At 68.4% G+C, this 18,123-nt stretch overlaps 3 protein-coding genes across 3 annotated transcripts; 2 read left to right on the top strand and 1 right to left on the bottom strand.

Moving 5' to 3' along the window:
* Nucleotides 1–965: 965 nt before the first annotated feature.
* On the top strand, nucleotides 966–5,004 carry MFRP (membrane frizzled-related protein). The gene is made up of 13 exons (XM_026092306.1): nucleotides 966–1,019; nucleotides 1,106–1,247; nucleotides 1,440–1,568; nucleotides 1,941–2,078; nucleotides 2,162–2,402; nucleotides 2,484–2,614; nucleotides 2,699–2,836; nucleotides 3,132–3,208; nucleotides 3,375–3,523; nucleotides 3,651–3,781; nucleotides 4,126–4,260; nucleotides 4,580–4,707; nucleotides 4,780–5,004. Exons 1-13 carry the CDS (start codon nucleotides 966–968, stop codon nucleotides 5,002–5,004), a joined length of 1,818 nt encoding a protein of 605 aa, XP_025948091.1.
* Nucleotides 5,005–8,653: 3,649 nt separating this feature from the next.
* Nucleotides 8,654–10,076, top strand: C1QTNF5 (C1q and TNF related 5). Its single transcript, XM_026054719.1, has 2 exons — nucleotides 8,654–8,886; nucleotides 9,559–10,076. The coding sequence occupies exons 1-2, from the start codon at nucleotides 8,661–8,663 to the stop codon at nucleotides 10,074–10,076; spliced, it is 744 nt and encodes a 247-aa protein (XP_025910504.1). The 5' UTR covers nucleotides 8,654–8,660.
* A 4,007-nt stretch (nucleotides 10,077–14,083) lies between these two features.
* Nucleotides 14,084–18,117, bottom strand: RNF26 (ring finger protein 26). Its single transcript, XM_026054751.1, has one exon. The coding sequence runs from the start codon at nucleotides 17,886–17,888 to the stop codon at nucleotides 16,437–16,439; it is 1,452 nt and encodes a 483-aa protein (XP_025910536.1). The 5' UTR covers nucleotides 17,889–18,117; the 3' UTR covers nucleotides 14,084–16,436.
* Nucleotides 18,118–18,123: the final 6 nt, after the last annotated feature.

Raw genomic sequence — 18,123 nt, 5'->3', positions numbered from 1 at the left:
CGGCTTCAGCGGCAGGGGGGAAACCGAGGCGCAAGGACAGGAGCAGCAGCGCCCCGGGGCTTGTCCGGCACGAGGGAAAGGGGCTTGGGGGCGGCAGGTCCCTCTCCTCCGGCCGCCCACGGGGCTGCGGGAGCCTTCCCTCCGCCTCTGGTCATCCGGAGGGGCCCCACGCCGGCGCACTGCCCCAAAGCCCCTGAACTAGGGCCCCTTTCTGCCCCGCTTAGGGCCGGGTGCCGAGGCATTAAGCGGCAGCAGGAAGGCAGGCGGCTGGGCACGGGCGTCCCGCGCTGGGAGACGCAAGGGGAGCAGTGACAAGTCCCACTCCAGCTCCCCAAAACAGCGGGAAGGCCGGGGTCACCAAGCAAACCCCGTGGCCCCTCCACCCTCCTGCCAGCACGGCCAGCGCTTTCCCGGCGCCCGGGTCCCTGCCTCTGTAGGCACTGCATGGAAATGCCGTGCCGAGGAGAGTGCTGGCCCTCTGCACCCCCCGTGCCCCCGCCGGCCCCCTGCCCCACACGGCCGCCCCGCGCGGCTCTCGGAGCTGCTGGTGCGAGCACGCCTTCCCCTTTAAGACGCTGGCTCTCCGTGCCAGGGTCTGACCTCGGCATCCTCAGCTGAGTTGGATTAACGGGGCGATGCGGGAAGGGGCCGGCGGAGGGGACGGGAGCTGCTTGCCTCCCCCAGGGCTGCCCCCACGCATGGCGCTGCCCGCGGACATGGCCCCAGGGTCCCCGCGCAGGCAGGGGCGGCCGGGCGCGTAGGCACGGCCAGCGCCGCCTGCGTCTCTCCCCTGGCGCGGGGGCCCCAGCCGGTGCGCGGCAGGTCCCCCCGGGGCCGATGGCGAGGGGACCCGCGGCGGCGGCGGCGGCCGGGGAGGACGGGATGGCGGGGCAGGCGGCCGTGCCGGGGGGCGGGTTGCACCGGGAAGGCTTTTAACCAGGCGGCGCCGGGACTCGCCTGCTGCCATGAGAGACTTCGTCGAAATCACGCTGCGCCCCGAGGCGCTGGACTGCAGCGAGGTAGGGCGGGGGGCGGCCTGGCACAGCCCGGGGGAGCGGGCGCCCCCCAGGCACCCGCGGTGCCGCCCGCCGTCGCTCTCTTGCAGACCGAGTTCTGCAACCCCGTCTTCGAGGGCGAGGAGACCCCGGCAGCGTCGCCCGCCGAGCGCCCGCCCCACGGAGGGGAGGAGGACGGGACCGGAGCGGCATCGCCCCGGGAGCAGCCTGGGGGTTTGTATCCGTGCCAAGGTCCACGGGGCTGGCAGTGGGGAGAGCTCGCCGCCGGGGTGTGGGGCAGCTTAGGGGCCCCGGCAGCACCCTGGGGACAAGCGGCGGGGCCGTGCCCAGCCCGGGCGCAGCCGGCCACGCAGGGAGGTGGCGGGTCCGGGGCACGGCTAAGCCGCGCCGCGGTCTCATCCCGCTTTCCCACCCTCTTTGCAGGCCGGCGGCTCTGGGGCCAGGCGGGCTGGCGGTACCGGGCCGACTGCAGGTTCACCTGGCTCTGCGCGGCTCTGATGAGCGCCCTGCTCCTCTTCCTCATCGCCCTCCTGCTGGGCATCGTCATCCACCGTGAGTGCCCGGGCAGCGAGGTCCTTGCCACCGCGGCGGGGACGGGGGACGTGGTGGCAGCTCCGAGGGGCAGCGGGGCACACGGGGAGGGATGCGCGGGATGTGGGACGGCGAGGGCACGGCTACGCAGGGTCCCCCAGGATCTGCCTGCAGTGGGGAGAGGGACTGCGCAGGACCGAGGGGGATCAACGCCGCCCTGGGATCTGGCGAGGTCACGGGACCACGTGGGATCCCCCGGGATCCAAGAGATGGGTGGTGGCGTGGGACCCCCGAGGACCTGTGCGCATGTGGGTCTCAGCGGGGCAAGGAGGGAGCACGCGGTGGGGCCGGCGGGGTTTCTAAACCCCGTCCGCTGCTCTGCCCCGGGAGCAGAGCTGAAGTCCCCGCAGCCGCCCGGCTCCCCGGCCGCAGCCCTGCCCGCCCGCGGCGCTGCCAATGCCACCGCGGCCCCCGAAACCGCGGCCACCCTGGCCCGGACCCAGCCACCCGCGGCCGGCACGCCGACGCCGGGTAAGTCACCGGTGCGGGTGGCAGCAGCAGTGGCACGGGGCCCGCGGGGCGCCGCCTCACCCCCGGCTGTGTCGCCCGCGCAGCCTGCGGCGGCACGCTGCGGGGCGCCGAGGGCACCTTCAGCTCGCCCAACTACCCGGCCCCCTACCCGCCCAACGCCCTCTGCGTCTGGCGCATCGAGGTGCGCCGGGGCCTCGCCATCCGGCTGCGGGTGGAGGCGTTCAGCGTGGAGGGCACCGCCGGCTGCCTCTTCGACCGCCTGGAGCTCGACGAGGAGCCGGCCGCAGCCGGCGGCACCGGCCCGACCCGCCGCGGCCCGGCCAGGTAGGGGGAGGCTGGAGGAGCGGAGGGGACGGGGCGGCATCCCCCGGGGGGCCCGGGCATCACCCCTGCCCATGCACCCAGGTTTTGCGGCAGCGTGGCCCCCCCGACCTTCAACACCGACTCCAACCGCCTGCGGGTCACCTTCGTCTCCGACGGCAGCGTGGGCGCCCCGGGCTTCAGCGCCCGCTACCGCGCCGTGGCCCCCGGCGAGAGTGAGTAGCCCCGCGGGTGCCGGCGGGGGGGCCCCTTCTCACGGCCGGGGTGCCGTTGCCAGCGTGTCCGCGTGCGCCCCGCAGAGAGCTGCGCCCGGGACGAGCACTTCTGCGACCGGGGGCTCTGCCTCCGGCTGGGCTCCGTCTGTGACGGCTTCCACGACTGCGCCGACAGGAGCGACGAGGCCAACTGCAGCCTGAAGCACAAAGGTGGGCTGCCGCGTCCCCCTGCACCCCGCGTCCCCCTGCACCCCGCGTCCCCTTGCACCCCACATCCCCCTGCACCCTGCGACCCCTTGCACCCCACGTCCCCTGCACCCTGCATCCCCTGCACCCCGCGTCCAGTTGCACCCAACATCCTCCTGCACCCTGCGATGCCGTGCACCCCGTGCCTCCTGCACCCCCCCTGCAGCACGGCCCGGCTCGAAGGCACGGCATGGGGTAGCGGGGCAGATGAGGCCAAGGGAAAGGGTGCAGGGGCAGAGGGTGACCCTGCGTGCGTGTCCCCCCCCTCCAGAGTGCGGGGGGCCGCTGACCGCCTTGGAGGGGCATTTCTCCACCCCGAGCCATCCCCAGCCGTACCCGCACCAGCAGGTGAGAGCAGGGGTGCCGGCGGGGGCTGAGGAGGAGGAGGGCGAAGGCAGGGCTGGGAGGAAGGCAGCCTCCTGCCGGCTGCGCCGAGGGGGCCGAGCAGCAGGGGGGAGCCGGGGGTGCCCCTGCCCGGCTTCACGGGTGTCGCGGGCTGCCCCCTGCCCTGCAGCTCTGTCTCTGGCAGATCTTGGTGCCCCTGGGCCACGTCATCGACCTGCGCTTCCACAACTTCAGCCTGGAGCCGCACGAGGACTGCAGCTTCGACTTCGTGGAGGTGCACGACAGCGCGGGCACGGGGGCCACCAGCCTCATGGGCAGGTAGGGGCGCAGCGCCGGGTGCGCAGCTGGGGAAACTGAGGCACGGGGCGGGCCGGCAGAGAGGGGCTGGCAGTTTTGGGGCCCCGCTGGCCGCCCTGACCCCTCCCTCGCTCCCCGTCCCCTGCAGGTTCTGCGGCCACCAGCTGCCGCCCGCCCTGACCTCCTCGCGCCACGTCATGACCGTCCTCTTCGTGGCGGACGAGGGAGTGGCGGACGATGGGTTCTTCGCCACCTACCAAGCCCGCAACGCCACGGAGAGTAGGTAGCCGAGCAGGGGCGCAGGTGGCCCAGGGAGGTTGGGCCGTCTCCATCCTTGGAAGTTTTCAGCCTGGATGAAGCCCTGGGCAACCTGCTCTGAGCCCAGAGCTGGCCCTGCTTTGAGCAGGAGGTTGGGGTAGAGACCTTCAGAGCTCCCTTCCCACCCAAATTACCCTGATCCTGGCCACGGGGGTCACGGCTGGCACGGCACATCCGTGCACAGACAGGAGCTATCATCCCCTGGGGAATTTGGCATCTCCTAAGCTGGGCCTGCAGGTGGTTAGTGGGGGAACAGGCTAATTCTGCTCTCGGCCGTGCCCGCACTGGCCCCTCTCTCCTGGCAGAGACCTGCAGCCCGGCAGAGTTTTCCTGCGGAAACGGCGAGTGCCGGGCGCCGGAGTCCGTGTGTGACGGCTGGCACGACTGCCCCGACGGCACCGATGAGCTGAACTGCACCGGCGTGTCCTACCCGGCCTTCGGTGAGTGCCAGCCCCCGGGGCGGCCGGGCAGGTCCCCGGTGCACAGTGGCAGGTGCCCCTGCGGCCCCGGGGGTGCCCGTCTGCAGCCCCCCCGTTGCACCCGGCCTATTTTGCACCAAAGCTGGGGCTGCTTCCTGGGGGAGGCAGGCAGCGGGGGTGCAGAGGCACTGCTGGGTCCTCGCCGGGCCAAGCCCAGGGCTTGCAGCTCCCTCTACGCTCACTTGGCCCTGGCGACACGCCGGCGACCCCACCTGCGCTCAACATCTGCCAGCAGCACATCTGGCGGGCACGAGAAGTGAAACACCTCTCGCCACGGCAGGGTCCGTCTGCGAGCCCCTGGAGGTGGAGATGTGCCTGGGGCTGAGCTACAACACCACCTCCTTCCCCAACATCTGGCTGGCCATCCCCGACCAGGCGGGAGCCGCCGCCGTGCTGCGGGACTACCAGGTGAGGGGGGCCGGGGGCCGGGCGCGGGGCCCCGCCGCGCTCACCGCCGCGCTCACCGCCGCTCTGCCGCAGACCCTCACGGAGCTCGCCTGCTACCAGCACCTCCGGCCCCTCGTCTGCAGCCTCTTCGTGCCCAAGTGCAGCCCGGACGGCGGCGTCCTGCAGCCCTGCCGGGCCGTGTGCCTGGCCGCCGAGCAGCGGTGCCGGCAGTCGCTCGGCCTCCTCGGCATCCTCTGGCCCATCAACTGCAACGTCCTGCCCGACTCCAGCGACCCCGTGGAGTGCTTCCAGCCCTGACGCGGCAAGCGAAGAGGAGCCGGGGCTGAAGCAGGCTGCCCCGAGCTGCCTCCTGCCCCCCCAAAATCCTCCCACCCTCCTCCCGTTGCAGACAGCCAGCTGCTGGGGTGGCCCCAGCGCGGCCCTGGGAGCAGCGCCCCGTTCCCCGGCCCCACAGCGCGGCCCTGGGAGCAGCGCCCCGTTCTCCGGCCCCACAGCGCGCCCCGGGGGCAGCAGCCCTGCTCAGCGCTTGCTGTGGGCTCACCCGCAGGACTGGGACCCCCGAGAGCAGGTGCCATTCCCAGCCCTGCTGGAGATGCCGTGCCTCAGTTTCCCCAGTGGTCAGCTGGAGACTGCCCAGCTCCGGGGGGGAGACGGATGGGTGAGGGCGATGGCCTGTGCTGGAGGGGCTCTGCCCATGGGTGGGAGCTGCGCTGTGGACACCATGCACGAGCCCCCCGGCCCACGGCAGGATGGTGGTGGGAGGGCTGGGCGCTGCCTCCTCGGCCTCAGCCAAGCCGGATGTCTTGGCAAGAGCTGTGTGTGGTTTCCAGCCTGTTCCCTTCTCTCGGCCTCTCCAGGCTCTGCCTGGCTTCTTTCCCACCGCCCTCAGGCAGGGAGGGAAAGCCTGGCAGATGCCACCTTTCCCCAACTGGAGCAAGGCTGGGCCCAGGGTGAGCCAGGCTCCAGGAGGAGGAAGGGCCAGGGCTGCCCGTGTGCCCTGACCCCGGAGCCAGCAGAATAAACAGCACGAGCGGCTGACAAACCCCACGGGTCCGGCAGCTCATTTGAGGAGGGTCTGTGGGGGGGTCCGGCGGTGTCCAAGTGGGGAAACTGAGGCACAGGCCAAGGCAGGGAAGCCAGGGCCGGGGCTGGGATGGGGGGGCTCTGGGCAGCAACAGTGGGGCACGGGGAGATGGCCCTGGTTGTGGGGTGGCTGTGCCACAGATGGGCCGGGGGGGCTTGCAGAGCCCAGAGGGGTGCGTGGGGCTCGGAGCGGGTCCGGGTGGTGGCCCAGCGGTGCCGGGAGGGGGTCCTGCCCGGGCACCGGCCGTGGCGCTGCTGCTGGCTGGGCTGGCCGTGCTGGCACCAGGCAGCCCTGCTGGCCACAGGCCCGGCAACGCCCCGCGGCCACAAACCAGCACCCAGCCGGCCAAAAACAACAGCCCCTTCACACCTCGGGAGAGAGGAGCCGGGCAGCTCTCTGGCAGTGCCCAGCGCGGCCCCGGGCACCCGGGGCAGCCGGGGCAGCGGGCAACGTCACCCGCAGCGCTGCACACATCCTGTGCAGGGAGAAGGCCAGCGATGCGGGCACGGTTCCCGCTGCCCTCTGCCTGCTCCCGGCCCCGGCCACGTGGGAAATGCTCCTGCCTGGCTGCACACAGCTGAGCTTAACAGGAAAAGGCACCCRTGCGGGTCGCCACTGCTCTGCCCTGGCAGCCAGCACGGCGCAGCCTTGCTCAAGTCAGGCATGGACTTGAGCCCATCCTGCTCCTTTGCTCCCTGCATGTCCCAGCTGCTTCCAGAGCCGGCTGCAGGAAAGGGGGACTCCCCATGGCCGCAGGAAACCCCCCACTGCTCGGCGCCTGACGTTGTCCCTTGGATGCACTTGGTGTTGGAAYGAGTTAAAGGCGAGCTGGGAGCGCCTGCAAAAGCCCGGCACGGTCCCAGCCCTGCCACGTGCCCCGCGGCCCCTCTGGGACCAGCCCTGCCTCCTGGCACGGCCACGGTGCTGCTCTGCCTAAGCCTGTGTCCGCCTGCTGCTGCCTGGCACCTCGCTGCCAGCTCAGCCCCCTGCGCCCTTCTCCAGRCCCCCCGGTCCTGGACCCCCCGGTCCCAGACCCCCCTCTTGCAGCTCTCAATCAGGCACTCGCAGGGCTGGCGATGCCCAAACTCCATGGCCAGGGTGCTGCCTGGGCAGCGGGCACGGGGCAGGGATGCACCTGYGGGGCCCGGGGGTATAAATGGTGGGGGGGATTGGTGCTGGCGGGGGTCTTCCTCTGGCGCCTGGGTGCAGCATCGTGTGTGCACGCGTGTGAGGTGCGGACCCCCGGCCAGGGGGACAGCGGCGCGTGCGGTGTCGGCAGCGCGGAGAGCAGCACGCACCTCTCCCTCTTTGATGTTGTCCGCACTTGCCGGGTTTCCCTCCCTCTCGCTTCCTCTTCTCCCTCTTTCGCTCTGTGGCGTCTGTTGTTTCTTGTTTCCCCTCCCTCCGTCCTCCTGCCTGGGTGCCCAGATGTGTTTAGCAGAGGTGTTTTTCATCCTACGGCTTCCCTCCCTCCGCCGGGCTGTTTGTCTCGCTCTCCCTCCCCCTGGTTACAGCACTTCTGACACCACGGGATTATTTTTCTTTTTCCCCTTGTCTTGTAGCTTTTGGCTCCCAAGGCCCCTGATTTCCTTTGGAGTTTGGGAGGAGAGACATGAGGAGGAGGGGGGGTGGAGAGGCTGCCTTTCCTCGGGCCTTCGTCAGAGCGAAGTGGTCAGGAAGAGCCGCGAGCCCTTCCGAGCCGGAGAGGAGCGAGGCGCCGGGCAGGAGGAACCGGGAGCGCAGTGAGTAGGGCAAAGCGGCTCCGTGCGCTCCGCGCCGGGGGCCCGGGGCCGGCCCCAGCCCGGGGGCAGCCGGGGTCCTGGCTCCAGCGCCTGGGCGGAGGAGAGACACTTTTCTCCTCCTTTTCCTCTTTGTTGGAGCCGTCGCGTCCAGGAGGGGGAAGAGAGCAGCTCTGCTGGGACAAGGCCTTGGGGAGGGGGCCAGCGCCAGCCCTGGGGCTCCGGTGTCTCTGCGCCGGCGCCGCAGGGGCTGGGGGCCGCCTGTGCGGCAGGGTGGTCCTGGCACCGGGGTGGTCCCTGGCACGGCACGGCGCGGCATGGCATGCCGGGGGATGCTCCAGCCCCAGACAGCGGAGGAGAGGCGCCGGCAGCCGGGATGCTGCCAAGAGCAGGGCCGCGATGCAGCCCGGCGGCAAACAACCCCACCCCTCGCGCAGCTCGCGGCCCACCCGGCGGCGCATCCGGCCCTCCCGCGAGCACCCCCACGCGCACTGACGCCCAGACCCCATGCAGCCCTCCCGCAGGCAGCCCGCAGCCCAAACAGCCCCCGCAAGCAGGCATGCGGACCTGACAACTTGCCACGCATGCCACAACCGCCCTCCGCGGCTCAGTGGCCTCACATGCCCCAGCGTGCACCCTCGTGTGCCTTGCACTCGTCTCCTGTGAGCCAGCCCACGGCCAGCCCACGGCAGGACAGCCTGGTGGGGTGCAGGACAGCCTGGTGGGGTGCAGGACAGCCTGGTGGGGTGCAGGATGTCCCAGTGGGGTGCAGGATGCCCCAGAAAGGTGCAGGACAGCCCCACGGGGTGCAGGACGGCTCAGCAGGGTGCAAGATGGTCTGGCAGGGTGCAGGACAGCCCAGCAAGGTGTAGGATGTCCTGGAGGGACGCAGGACAGTGTCACGGCACAGGCAGACCCAAAGGATGCTGTGGCGGGTGCAGCCGGTGGCACGCAGGCCATGCCATGGGGAGACGCTGAAAGGCGAGGGGAAAACAAGGGAGGGAGCCGAATGCTGGTGTAGCCGGTCCCCTGCACCCAGACTCCACCAGGCACCGCCAGCCCCTTTCCCAGCCCTCCTCACAGAGGTCCACAGAGCCGTTACCCCTCTCTGCCCTCCTTCCAGCCCCTCCATGGCCGACGAGATGAAGCAGCTCTTCCTCCTCTTCCTCCTCGGGCTCATCGCCAGCTCTTCCCAGATCGAAGACAACAAGATCCCCAGGCTGTGCTCGGGGCAGCCGGGCATCCCGGGGACCCCGGGCCTGCATGGGGGCCAAGGGCTGCCAGGCAGAGACGGACGAGACGGCCGGGATGGGGCGATGGGGATGCCGGGGGAGAAGGGCGAGATGGGCCATCCCGGTAAGGAAGGGGGCGTCCGGGCTCGGGAGGGGGAACCTGCTCTGCCCTGCCCGGGTGCTGGCACGTGTTGGACATGTGCAATCCCACATTGGCAAATTGGGAGCAAATCCAAGCTTTTGGACCCTGCTTCCCACAAAGGTGCCCCTGTCACGCCACTGCCTCCCTCCGGTCCTGCCTGCAGGAACCCTGCCAGAGGCAGCAGCTCCCTGCTGCTGGCAAAGCTGCATTTCTCCCCGTCCCCGTCTGCTGTCCCGCTCTTCCACCTCCCGCTTTAGGAGGCAGCTGAGGGCCCACCGAGCTCTCCCCCAGATCCGGCTGCGCCTGCTCCTCTCTCTGGGGTTTCTCGCACCCTCCGGGGGGTCTCCCCCGCTTGCCGTTCCCACCATCTTCCCCGGTCAGCGCGTGTCCCTGGCTCCCTTCTGCTTTTGCCCCTTTCCCAGCCAGAGCACTGGTTGTGGTGGGCATCCCCCACCCGCGTGTCGCCGGAGGCTCGTGACCCCCCCTCCCTAGAGACGCTGTGGGGTGCATGGCCTTGGCGCTCAGAGGGCTTCCCCCAAATGCTCCCGTGCCCCCGGGCGAGATCGGGGCTGGGCTGGGGCAGCGCGGTCGGCGGGGGCTGTGCTGCCCGCGGCAGCTTGGCGGTGACGCTCTCCCCTCGCCTCCTCGCGCCAGGACCCCCCGGTCCCCGCGGGGAGGTGGGCAGCCCCGGCGTGGACGGCCTGCACGGCGAGAAGGGGGCGCAGGGCGAGTGCGCGGTGGCCCCCCGCTCGGCCTTCAGCGCCAAGCGCTCCGAGTCGCGCAGCCCGCCGCTGGCCGACCAGCCCATCCGCTTCGACGTGGTGCTCATCAACGAGCAGGGCCACTACGACCCCGCCACGGGCAAGTTCACCTGCCAGGTGCCCGGCCTCTACTACTTCGCCGTCCACGCCACCGTCTACCGCGCCAGCCTCCAGTTCGACATCATGAAGAACGGCCACTCCGTGGCCTCCTTCTTCCAGTACTACGGGAACTGGCCCAAGCCCACCTCGCTCTCGGGGGGGGCCCTGGTCCGCCTGGAGCCCGAGGACGAGGTGTGGGTGCAGGTGGGCGTCGGGGACTACATCGGCTTCTACGCCAGTGTCAAGACGGACAGCACCTTCACTGGCTTCCTCGTCTACTCCTACTGGCAAAACTCCGCCGTCTTCGCCTGAGCCTGCCCGCGGCTGCGGCCGGGGCGCGCGCCCCTTCCCCTGCCCGCGGCGCCCGACCTGGGGCTCGGCCCTCGCCCGTCCCACAGCAGGGGAGCGGGAGCCACGACACCCGGGGTCCCTGCCCCGGCTCGGCTTGGCCGCCCAGCGTACGGCCGAAATACAGACCCTCTGCCGCCCCGGAGGCGGCGGGGGACGATCCCTCCAGCAGCGCTGTATAAGAGCGAAGTATTATCCTGGGCGCCCGGCTCTGGGGCGAGACGCCCACGCTAGGGCGCCCCAATAACCTGGTTGTCATTATATTACTCACTGTAGCCGCCTCGTCCTGCAGCAGCCCCCCGCGGTGCCGGCAGGGCGCCCCGGCCCGCGCTGCCAGCTTCTCCGCACGCCCTCCGCGCCGGGCGAGCTGCCGGCACCGTGCCGCCGGCGAGGGGCCCGTGCTGCCACGGTCCGGCACGTCCCGCATCGTCCCGGGGCCACGGGCCGCCGCTCGCCCGGGGCCGGCTGCCTGCCCTCCACCCACCTGCCCCTTCAGCCCTCAATAAAGGGGTCCTCAACCACGCGTGCGCTTGCTGCCTGCGCCCTTCCCCTGCCCACGGGTGCCGGGAGCTGCCCGGGGTCGCTGCACCCGCCTGGGTGCTGGGGGCCGGGTGCGAGCCGGCGCCAGGCTGCAGCGAGGGCCCCGGGGCAGGGGACACGCGAGGGGACACGGTGTCCTGGGCCACTGCCGCCAGGCAGCAGAGCCGGCGAGAAGCCGCTAGATGGAGGTGTTGGAGCCCCTTTGCGAGGCCACACGCCGGCGCCAGGATCCCCCCGCGGGCGCCTTCCCCGCCGCCCCGTCCCGGAGGATGCGGGGCAAGGCCGCGGGTGGGGAGATGCCGCGGTGGGGAGGCACCCAGGCGTCCCGGCCCCCCTGCTCCGCCGGGGCAAGGCCTGGCCCTGCCCCAGCACCCCGGGGGGGGGGGGGGCCGGGGGCACGTTCCCGCGAGGGGCCACCGCGGCGGGACCCGCCGTGCGAGGGGTCCCCGCGGCGAAGGCCCCCGGGCCGGGGAAGCGGCCGCCCCGTGCTGCGGGACGGGGGCTCGCGGGGCCCCAGCTTCCTGCCGCCCCCCCTCTTCCTTCCCAGCCCCGCTCGCCAGTGTGAATGCAGTGACCCCGCTCGGAGAAAGGTCCCTATTTTTAGCAAGGGAATGGAGAGCTTCCTCATTCCTGCCCAAAATAGGTCCCCGTGGAGATAAGCCAGGGAGGGGGCTTTTGGCTGAGGCGCAGCGCTGCGGCTGCAGCGGGCTGGGGACGACTGCTGTGCCCGGCCGGGGGGTGGCAGCTGGGCTGGGCTGCCCTGCGAGCCCGGCACCCCCCGCTTCCGTGCACCGACCGTCCAGGTCCGGCTGCACCCCTCCTCCGGGCCTGAGTCCCCTTCCCGCCCCGCGGCCTCCCCCCGGCGCCCTGCCCAGCCGCGCAGGCGGCCGCGGGACCTTGGCCGCGCTCCTCCAAGGTAAACGAGCACCCCCGGCCCTGCCCATCTGCCCCGGGCAGCAGCCGTGCGCCGTGCACCCCTCCCTGGGGCCAGCACCACCCCGAATGGGTGCCTGGCTGGGGGGGGGACGGCGGGCCCCCCACCCACCCGGGGCCGGGGCGCAGGCTGGCTCCCAGGGGTGCCGGCTAGCAGCGCTGCAGCCGGCCCTTCCCGGCCACGGCGGCGGCGGCAGGATTAGGTTGCAGCGGAAGCGTCTGTTTGGGTTGGAGCTGGCCTTTTCTGTAAGCAGAGCCGCCCAGGGGTGAACGCCGCCGCAGCGCAGATGGGCGGCAGGCGCTGTTTATCCTGCGAGGAGGAAAATGGCTTTTCGGGAGCGGAGGCCAGCGAGCTGTGCGGGGGGGGCTGGGCGCACCCCCGGCCCCCGGCGCGGCGTGCTGCAGGCAGCGCGCGGGCGCTGCGGCCCCCAGGTGCTGGGATCGCCGTGCTCGGGGAGCCGAGCCGCTAATGAGGGAGCAAAGCTGGCGCCCGGGAGCAGCCCAAAGGCCCCCGCGGCTCCCCCGCTCCTCGCCCCGGTGTGTCATTAGCCRCCCGCCCTGCTGGGCCCAGCCGCAGCCTGCCGCGCGTCTGCAGCATCCGTCTGTCCCGCCGGCTCCCTGCTGCCAGACAGATGATGGCCATTGTCCCCGCGCTGGCAGCTCATCGCCGCCGGGGTGTCGCAGCCGTGCTCGCRAAGGCATCCTGGGCTGCTTCCCAGCGCCTGGGGGCTCCAGTTTCAGCAGGCCGTCAGCCRCCGCCATCCATCCCGGTGCTCCCGAAACGGAGCAAGGCAGCAGTGTCACGCTCCTCCCTCCTTGCGGAAGGACTCCAGCAGGGGAAGAGTCTCAGCTCGTGCTAGGCTGAGACCAGCCCGCTCGGCTCACGTGTGAGGTTCCCAAGCAAATCCTGGAGAGGAGCAGTAGCCCCCGGCCCCTCTCCATCTTACGCCTTGGGCTGAGCACCCTCYGGTCCCCTGCTGGGGTGGCAGGATGGGAGCGCCCTGCCCCTGCAGGCAGCGTTTCCCCAGCAGACGCTGCCTGCCAGGGCCGGTCCCTCCTGCCCCGGGGCAGCTCGGCAGCCTCTCCCGGCCGGCCCAGGTGCCCCAGCTCTGCGGAGGGGCTTGAGCGCCCCGGGGGCAGGAGAGCAAGGTCGGTACCTGCTGCGGGGAGAGAAGGGCCAGCTGCCAAGGTGACCCTGCTTTCTCTGCATGGACAGTGCCAGGCGGTGCTGGGCTCCTGCAGGAGATGTCTGCCTCTTCCCAGCCTCCCAGCCCCTCCTCTCCTYGCTATGGTTTTCAGCCAGGGCATGAGAGGATCCTGCTAAAATTATTACCCAGTTACCCGACGTGACTCGGCAAAGAGGTGAGTTCAGGGTAGGGGGAGCAAGAACTCCTGGCCATCTGGGTCCAGAAGCATTTTCCAAGTGATTTGCAAGGATGCTGGGGAAGCAGAGGGTGCTTAATAGCACACAGCAGCCTGCCAAGAGCTCAGATCACAGCCAGGGAATAATTCATCCTGCAGCGAATGCATCTGCTCACCTGGAGCCCAGCACAGCTGAGCCTGCCTCGGCTTTTATGCAAAGCAAGGCTGAGCCCTGCGATGCCTGCTGCTCCACTGCTCCTAGCGCTTCGGGTGCTGCCCCCCTGCCCCTGGGGAAGCAGGGCTTGCCAATACCCTCCGTCGCAGGCAGCAGGGCGTCAAGACACCATGGGCACGCATGAGCCGGGATTACACGTCCCCATGCCTGTTCCTGCCAGCCTGGGAAATCTCAGCTCTCCTGCTCTCAGCCCCAGGGATTGCCAGCTCTGGAAATGCTTAGCACAGAGCCCTTCGGCCCGGTGGGGAGATGGATCGCCCCTGGACAAGGAAGAAGCTGTGCGCACAAGCCCCTCTRCGAAGCAGCCGGTGCTTCCCCGCTCCTTGCTAAACAGCTTGACGTGGCGGGAGGCAGGAGCAGAGCCCAGGGCCCCCAGGGCAGCGGGAGCYGCCGCAGCTGCTCCGCCTGCTCCTAGGCCCAGAGGCGGCTGCAGCACCGGCCCCATCTCGGCGCACAGCACAGACGGCAGCACCGGTGCCGGTGGGTAAGCTGCACTCCCTGTCCCCTTGCACGGCATATCCACGACTACCTCCTCCTGCTCCCAGGTAGCAGGGCAAGGCCTGGGGGCCGCAGAGTCCCCTCCAGCCCTGGCTGCAGCGAGGAGCCCCAGACACAGCGTCTTCAATCACGAATTCACCCCCCGGGAGGCAGGTCCTCTCCTGCGCAGCAGCCTGCTCCGGGCTGTCTCTCCCCACTACCCACAGCAGARCTTTTCGGGTGCGCAGGCACGGCCAGGCAAGCACCCATGAGTTTGCAGGTCGTGTCGATCCTMCAGCTCCAACCCCTTGTGAGGAAGTGCCTGGCTTACCCCGCAGCAGGGCCACCGGAGCCTGCTGGAGAGGTGAAACCCCATCGCCCCAGAGAAAACTCCTCCCAAGAACGAGGCAGCAGGCAGTTTTGGGGAAAGGAGACTTTAATTYGCCCAGTATCTAGTCCATAGTGCAAAGAGTTAACCTTAAGGCAAAGCTTTCTCTCTTTGTTTATAAACAGCAAACAAACAGGCCCTAAAAAGACAAGCGTGACTGCTACAATAGAAACGGGGCTTGAGGKGAGAAACTGCAGTCCTGGGAAGGTGTCCTTCCTTCCCTGAAAACGCACCTGGGGAGCCCTGCGTCCCAGCACCCACGAGCTGTCCCCGACCAAACACTTCTGCCTGCAGCCGGGAGCAGAGCCAGCAATCCCACTCCCAGGTGTCTCCAAAGGCACACAGCAGCTAGGGCTCGGCTGCCCGGCTCCTCCTGAGGGAGGATCCCCGCAGGATCCCAGGACAGGCTGGGTCGGGATCCCCGAGGGAGGCGGCCTGTGGGGTTGTGCTCGCTGCTGCGGGGGGCTCGGCCACCCCAGTCGCAGGAGGAGTTGCTGGGGACGGTGAMTGAGCAGCATGACCGGGAAGGCAAAGACAAGGGGCTGAGCAACAGGGCCAGGTCATGGGGCTTTGCCACCCCAGGACGTGGGGTGGAAGCAGCTGACAGCCCTGGGAAAAGGCCCTTCTAACACACSGTCAGTCCTAAGGAGCCAAATTTGGCCCAGGGAGCCCCTCCTGCCCTTAGCAAACACATAGAGAACCAGCCCCTGCAGTGCCCCCCAGAGCAGCGCCGCTCTCGAACAAGATCCTATCTTGYCTTTGCCACAGGCCAGGCTTGCAGTGACGAGGCGTCTCCCACCGTGGCCTGGCCTTGTYGCTGCCTCCACTTGGACTTAGATCACGTATCAATTATTAGTTAACAGGAGCAGTGAGRAAACCACGCCAGCTGCCTGCAGGCTCTTGGCTTGCGATCTAGGAGTTGAGGCTCTTTCCAAGTGCTCCAGCCGAAATTGGCTCTGGAGCATGGCTGACCCCAGGCAAGCAGCTGGAAAAGGGAGAGCTTTTTAGCGCAAGGCCCTCTTGGAGCCGAGTAATTTCTTGGAATGGTGCTGGTTGACTAAGCTGGGACGAGCCGCCTCAGCTCTCCCCAGCCAGCAGCGGATGGCATGGTTTGAGTTCTGGGGACACTTTTAAATAAAATTAGTTGCATTTCACATTTCAGACAGGCAGTAAGACAGAACAGCAGTGGAACCTTGCTCTAATCAAATACAGTTGTGGTCCTGGTACTGCTGCGGATCCACAGCACAGACGCGCAGCACTTGTACCAGGAGCTGGAATGTCTCTGCGGGCTCCCAGGAAGATTGGGGTGTCCCCTCTCCTCCCGGGTGGTCGCTCACTCTACCCAGCCCAGCCTGGGGCGCAGCAAGCTTTGTCAGTCCAAGTCCGGAGACCGGGCTATAAAATCTGTATTATCTAGGGAGGATTCTCCAGCGTTAGCTCAGACATGCGCTGCTGCTGCCGAGGTTAGGGCAGGGCTGCGTGAACGCCGGCCACCTCCCGAGCTCTCCAAGCAGCACCACTGCCTCTGCAGAAAGAGTAACCCCCCGCCCCAGCCCCACRTGCGAGTAACCTGGTATGTGCTTGCTATTCTTGCATAGGTGACGCGTGGAAGTAGCAGCGACACTGAGCTCTGCAGTCAGCCGGCCTGCGGGGAGCCCGCGTTCTCTGCGGCTCCTCGCTGTCCCAGCAAGGGGAAGAGGAAGATCAAAACCCAAAGCCACAGTGGCCGGGATACCGAAGTACTGCTGCGGCCCCAGAAATCCTGTTGTTCTCCAGTTGGGAGCCAAGCTCAGCCCTTTGGTAGAGAAGCTTAAAAACTAGAGTGTGCCCATGGCTTGCCCAGGGCCTCACAAAAGGGGCACATTTCTCTCTTCCCTGGGAGCTGGGTTGGTGGGAGAGGGAATGAAAAGTATGAACGGAGTCTGCCAGGCAGTTTTCAGGCAGCTCCTGGGCCAAACCTTGGTAGCAAAACCCTCCTTTGCCTTGCACTGGCCCCTGTGATTCCCAGAAGGGCACAACTTTTAACCTTTCCATCAGCTTTGGTTAGGAGGGACCAGAGCATCTTTCTGAGCTCTGCTTTGGATTTCAAACTGCTGTAAGCTCAAGGCAACAGGCCCTGAAACAGCAAATGTCAGCAGAAAAAGATAACTCTTCTGGCCTGCTGCAGAGATCAGCTATTGTGCTTGCTAGCGACAGCTACAGGCTAGTTACATTACGAGTGTGGCTAACAGACACCCCCAGCAGCCTCTTCCCCTTTCAGCACCATCCTTAGCTCTTTGGAAAACTCGAGGCAGCATTGGGAAGARCAATTGTGCTTCTGGACGAGAGGCAGCAACAGGAATGGTCCTTGACCTTCTGGAAAAACTGCCCAAGCTACCCGCTACCGGGTTCACAAGTACACGTTAAGCGTCTGCAGGATCATCTGGCGACACAGAGGGCAGTTGCGCTGGTAGATGGCCTGCTGGAGCAAGACTTCTGTGCACTCCTGACACAGGCACAGGTGCCTGCAGGGCAGGAGCAGGACTGTCTTGGTTTGGTCTTGACAGATGACACATTTCTTACGTTCCTCTTGTTCCTTCAGGAGCCTCCAGGGATCATCGTCCGGAGCAGCCTCACCATCCCAAGCTGCTGCGTTCAGCTGCTCTCTCCTCRGAGCTTTTGCCCAGGAGGTGCTCGGCTCTTCCCTGGGCGGCTGGAGACGCTGTCCTGTAACAGTGCTTCGAGCCAGAGCCGGACGCGCGTGTGGTACCTGCTCCATGGCCGGCTGGTCCTCATGTTCCCCACCTGCCAGCTGGCCRCCCGCTGCTAGCACGCCCCTGCCAGGGGCTGCCGGTCTCGGCGCAGGCGCGGCTGCCCCTCGCTGGTTGCTCTCCTGGTTAATCATTCTGCCTCCTCTGCTCCAGCTGGCCACCTGGAGACTCCAGTCGGCCACCTGGAGGCTCCAGTCAACCAACCTGCGCCAGGCCTGGGAGGTCATGACCATGCCCAGCGTCAGGACCGCCACCTGATAGAGCCGCCACGCATCCCTCTGCAGGCGGTGGTAGGACGGCAGCGTGTTCAAGTACCCGAGCACGTGGCCTGCCAGCGTCCACAGCAGCCCGGGGTTGAAGACAAAAGTGCTGACGACAATAATAAAGATGAGCAAGACCAGGCCGTAGATATTCACAAAGAAGACGTTGATCAAGAGCTTGATGACAGAGGTCAGGACCTCGAAGGCCAGCTGGCAGGGCGACCACAGCAGAATGGAGAGGGCGATGGCGCTGCTGGAGACATGCGCGAGGAAAGCAGCCAGGAGGTCGGTGACTCTCAGGAAGGGGCTGACGATTGAATCCCACAGGGCCACCACCAGGGTGAAGAGGTTCTGCATGCCGATGAGGCACATGTTGATGATGCTGTTAACCAAGTAGGCGAGCAGGCTCATGCAGATGGCCAGGCCTTCGCACACCTGCCTCACCAGGGTCTGGCCAGAGCTGAGCAGGTTGCAGAGCCCGCGGTGGAGCAACTCCCTGCTCCGCAGCGCCAGGTGAGAGAGGAGGTGCCCCACCACCTTGAGTCCCTCCAGGCTGGAGCAGCAGCCGCGCAGCAGGCCGGCGAGGCCGTGCAGGACATCCAGTGCCAGGCAGCACGCCGCCTCGGCCAGGGAYGCCAGGCAGAGGAGCATCCCATTCCAGCAGGTGAGTGCACCAGCCGCTGCGGTGCTGGGGAGGTTGTAGACCAAGGTGACCAGCCACAGCAGCGCCGACACCAGCGAGGACACCAGGAAGAAGTTGACGTCCAGCACAAAGCCCAGGAGGTCCAGGGCCAGCCGCAGGCCGCGGAGCAGCAGGAACACCAGGTCCATGGTGGGGCTGGGGCAACCTGCTCAGGGCGGGAGGCCAGTCCCAGCTGGGGTGGCGGGCGGGGGGACACACACGTGGGGACAGGGCGCTATGTGGCTCCCTGCTCCTGTGCCCCTGGGGTCAGGGAGGGCCACAGAGGGGCCAGGAAGCAGCAGGGGGGCTTTGGGGCAAGGGGAGTGCCAGGATGGGGGTCAGGTGGCTCCAATGGTCCCAAGGGAAGGGGATGGGGAGAGGGGG

Source organism: Apteryx rowi, unplaced genomic scaffold, assembly GCF_003343035.1.
Source record: "Apteryx rowi isolate R43461 unplaced genomic scaffold, aptRow1 scaffold_1229, whole genome shotgun sequence".
Classification (NCBI taxonomy): domain Eukaryota; kingdom Metazoa; phylum Chordata; class Aves; order Apterygiformes; family Apterygidae; genus Apteryx; species Apteryx rowi.
The sequence above is the reverse complement of the archived record's forward strand: the minus strand, read 5'-3'. Positions and strand labels throughout refer to the sequence as shown.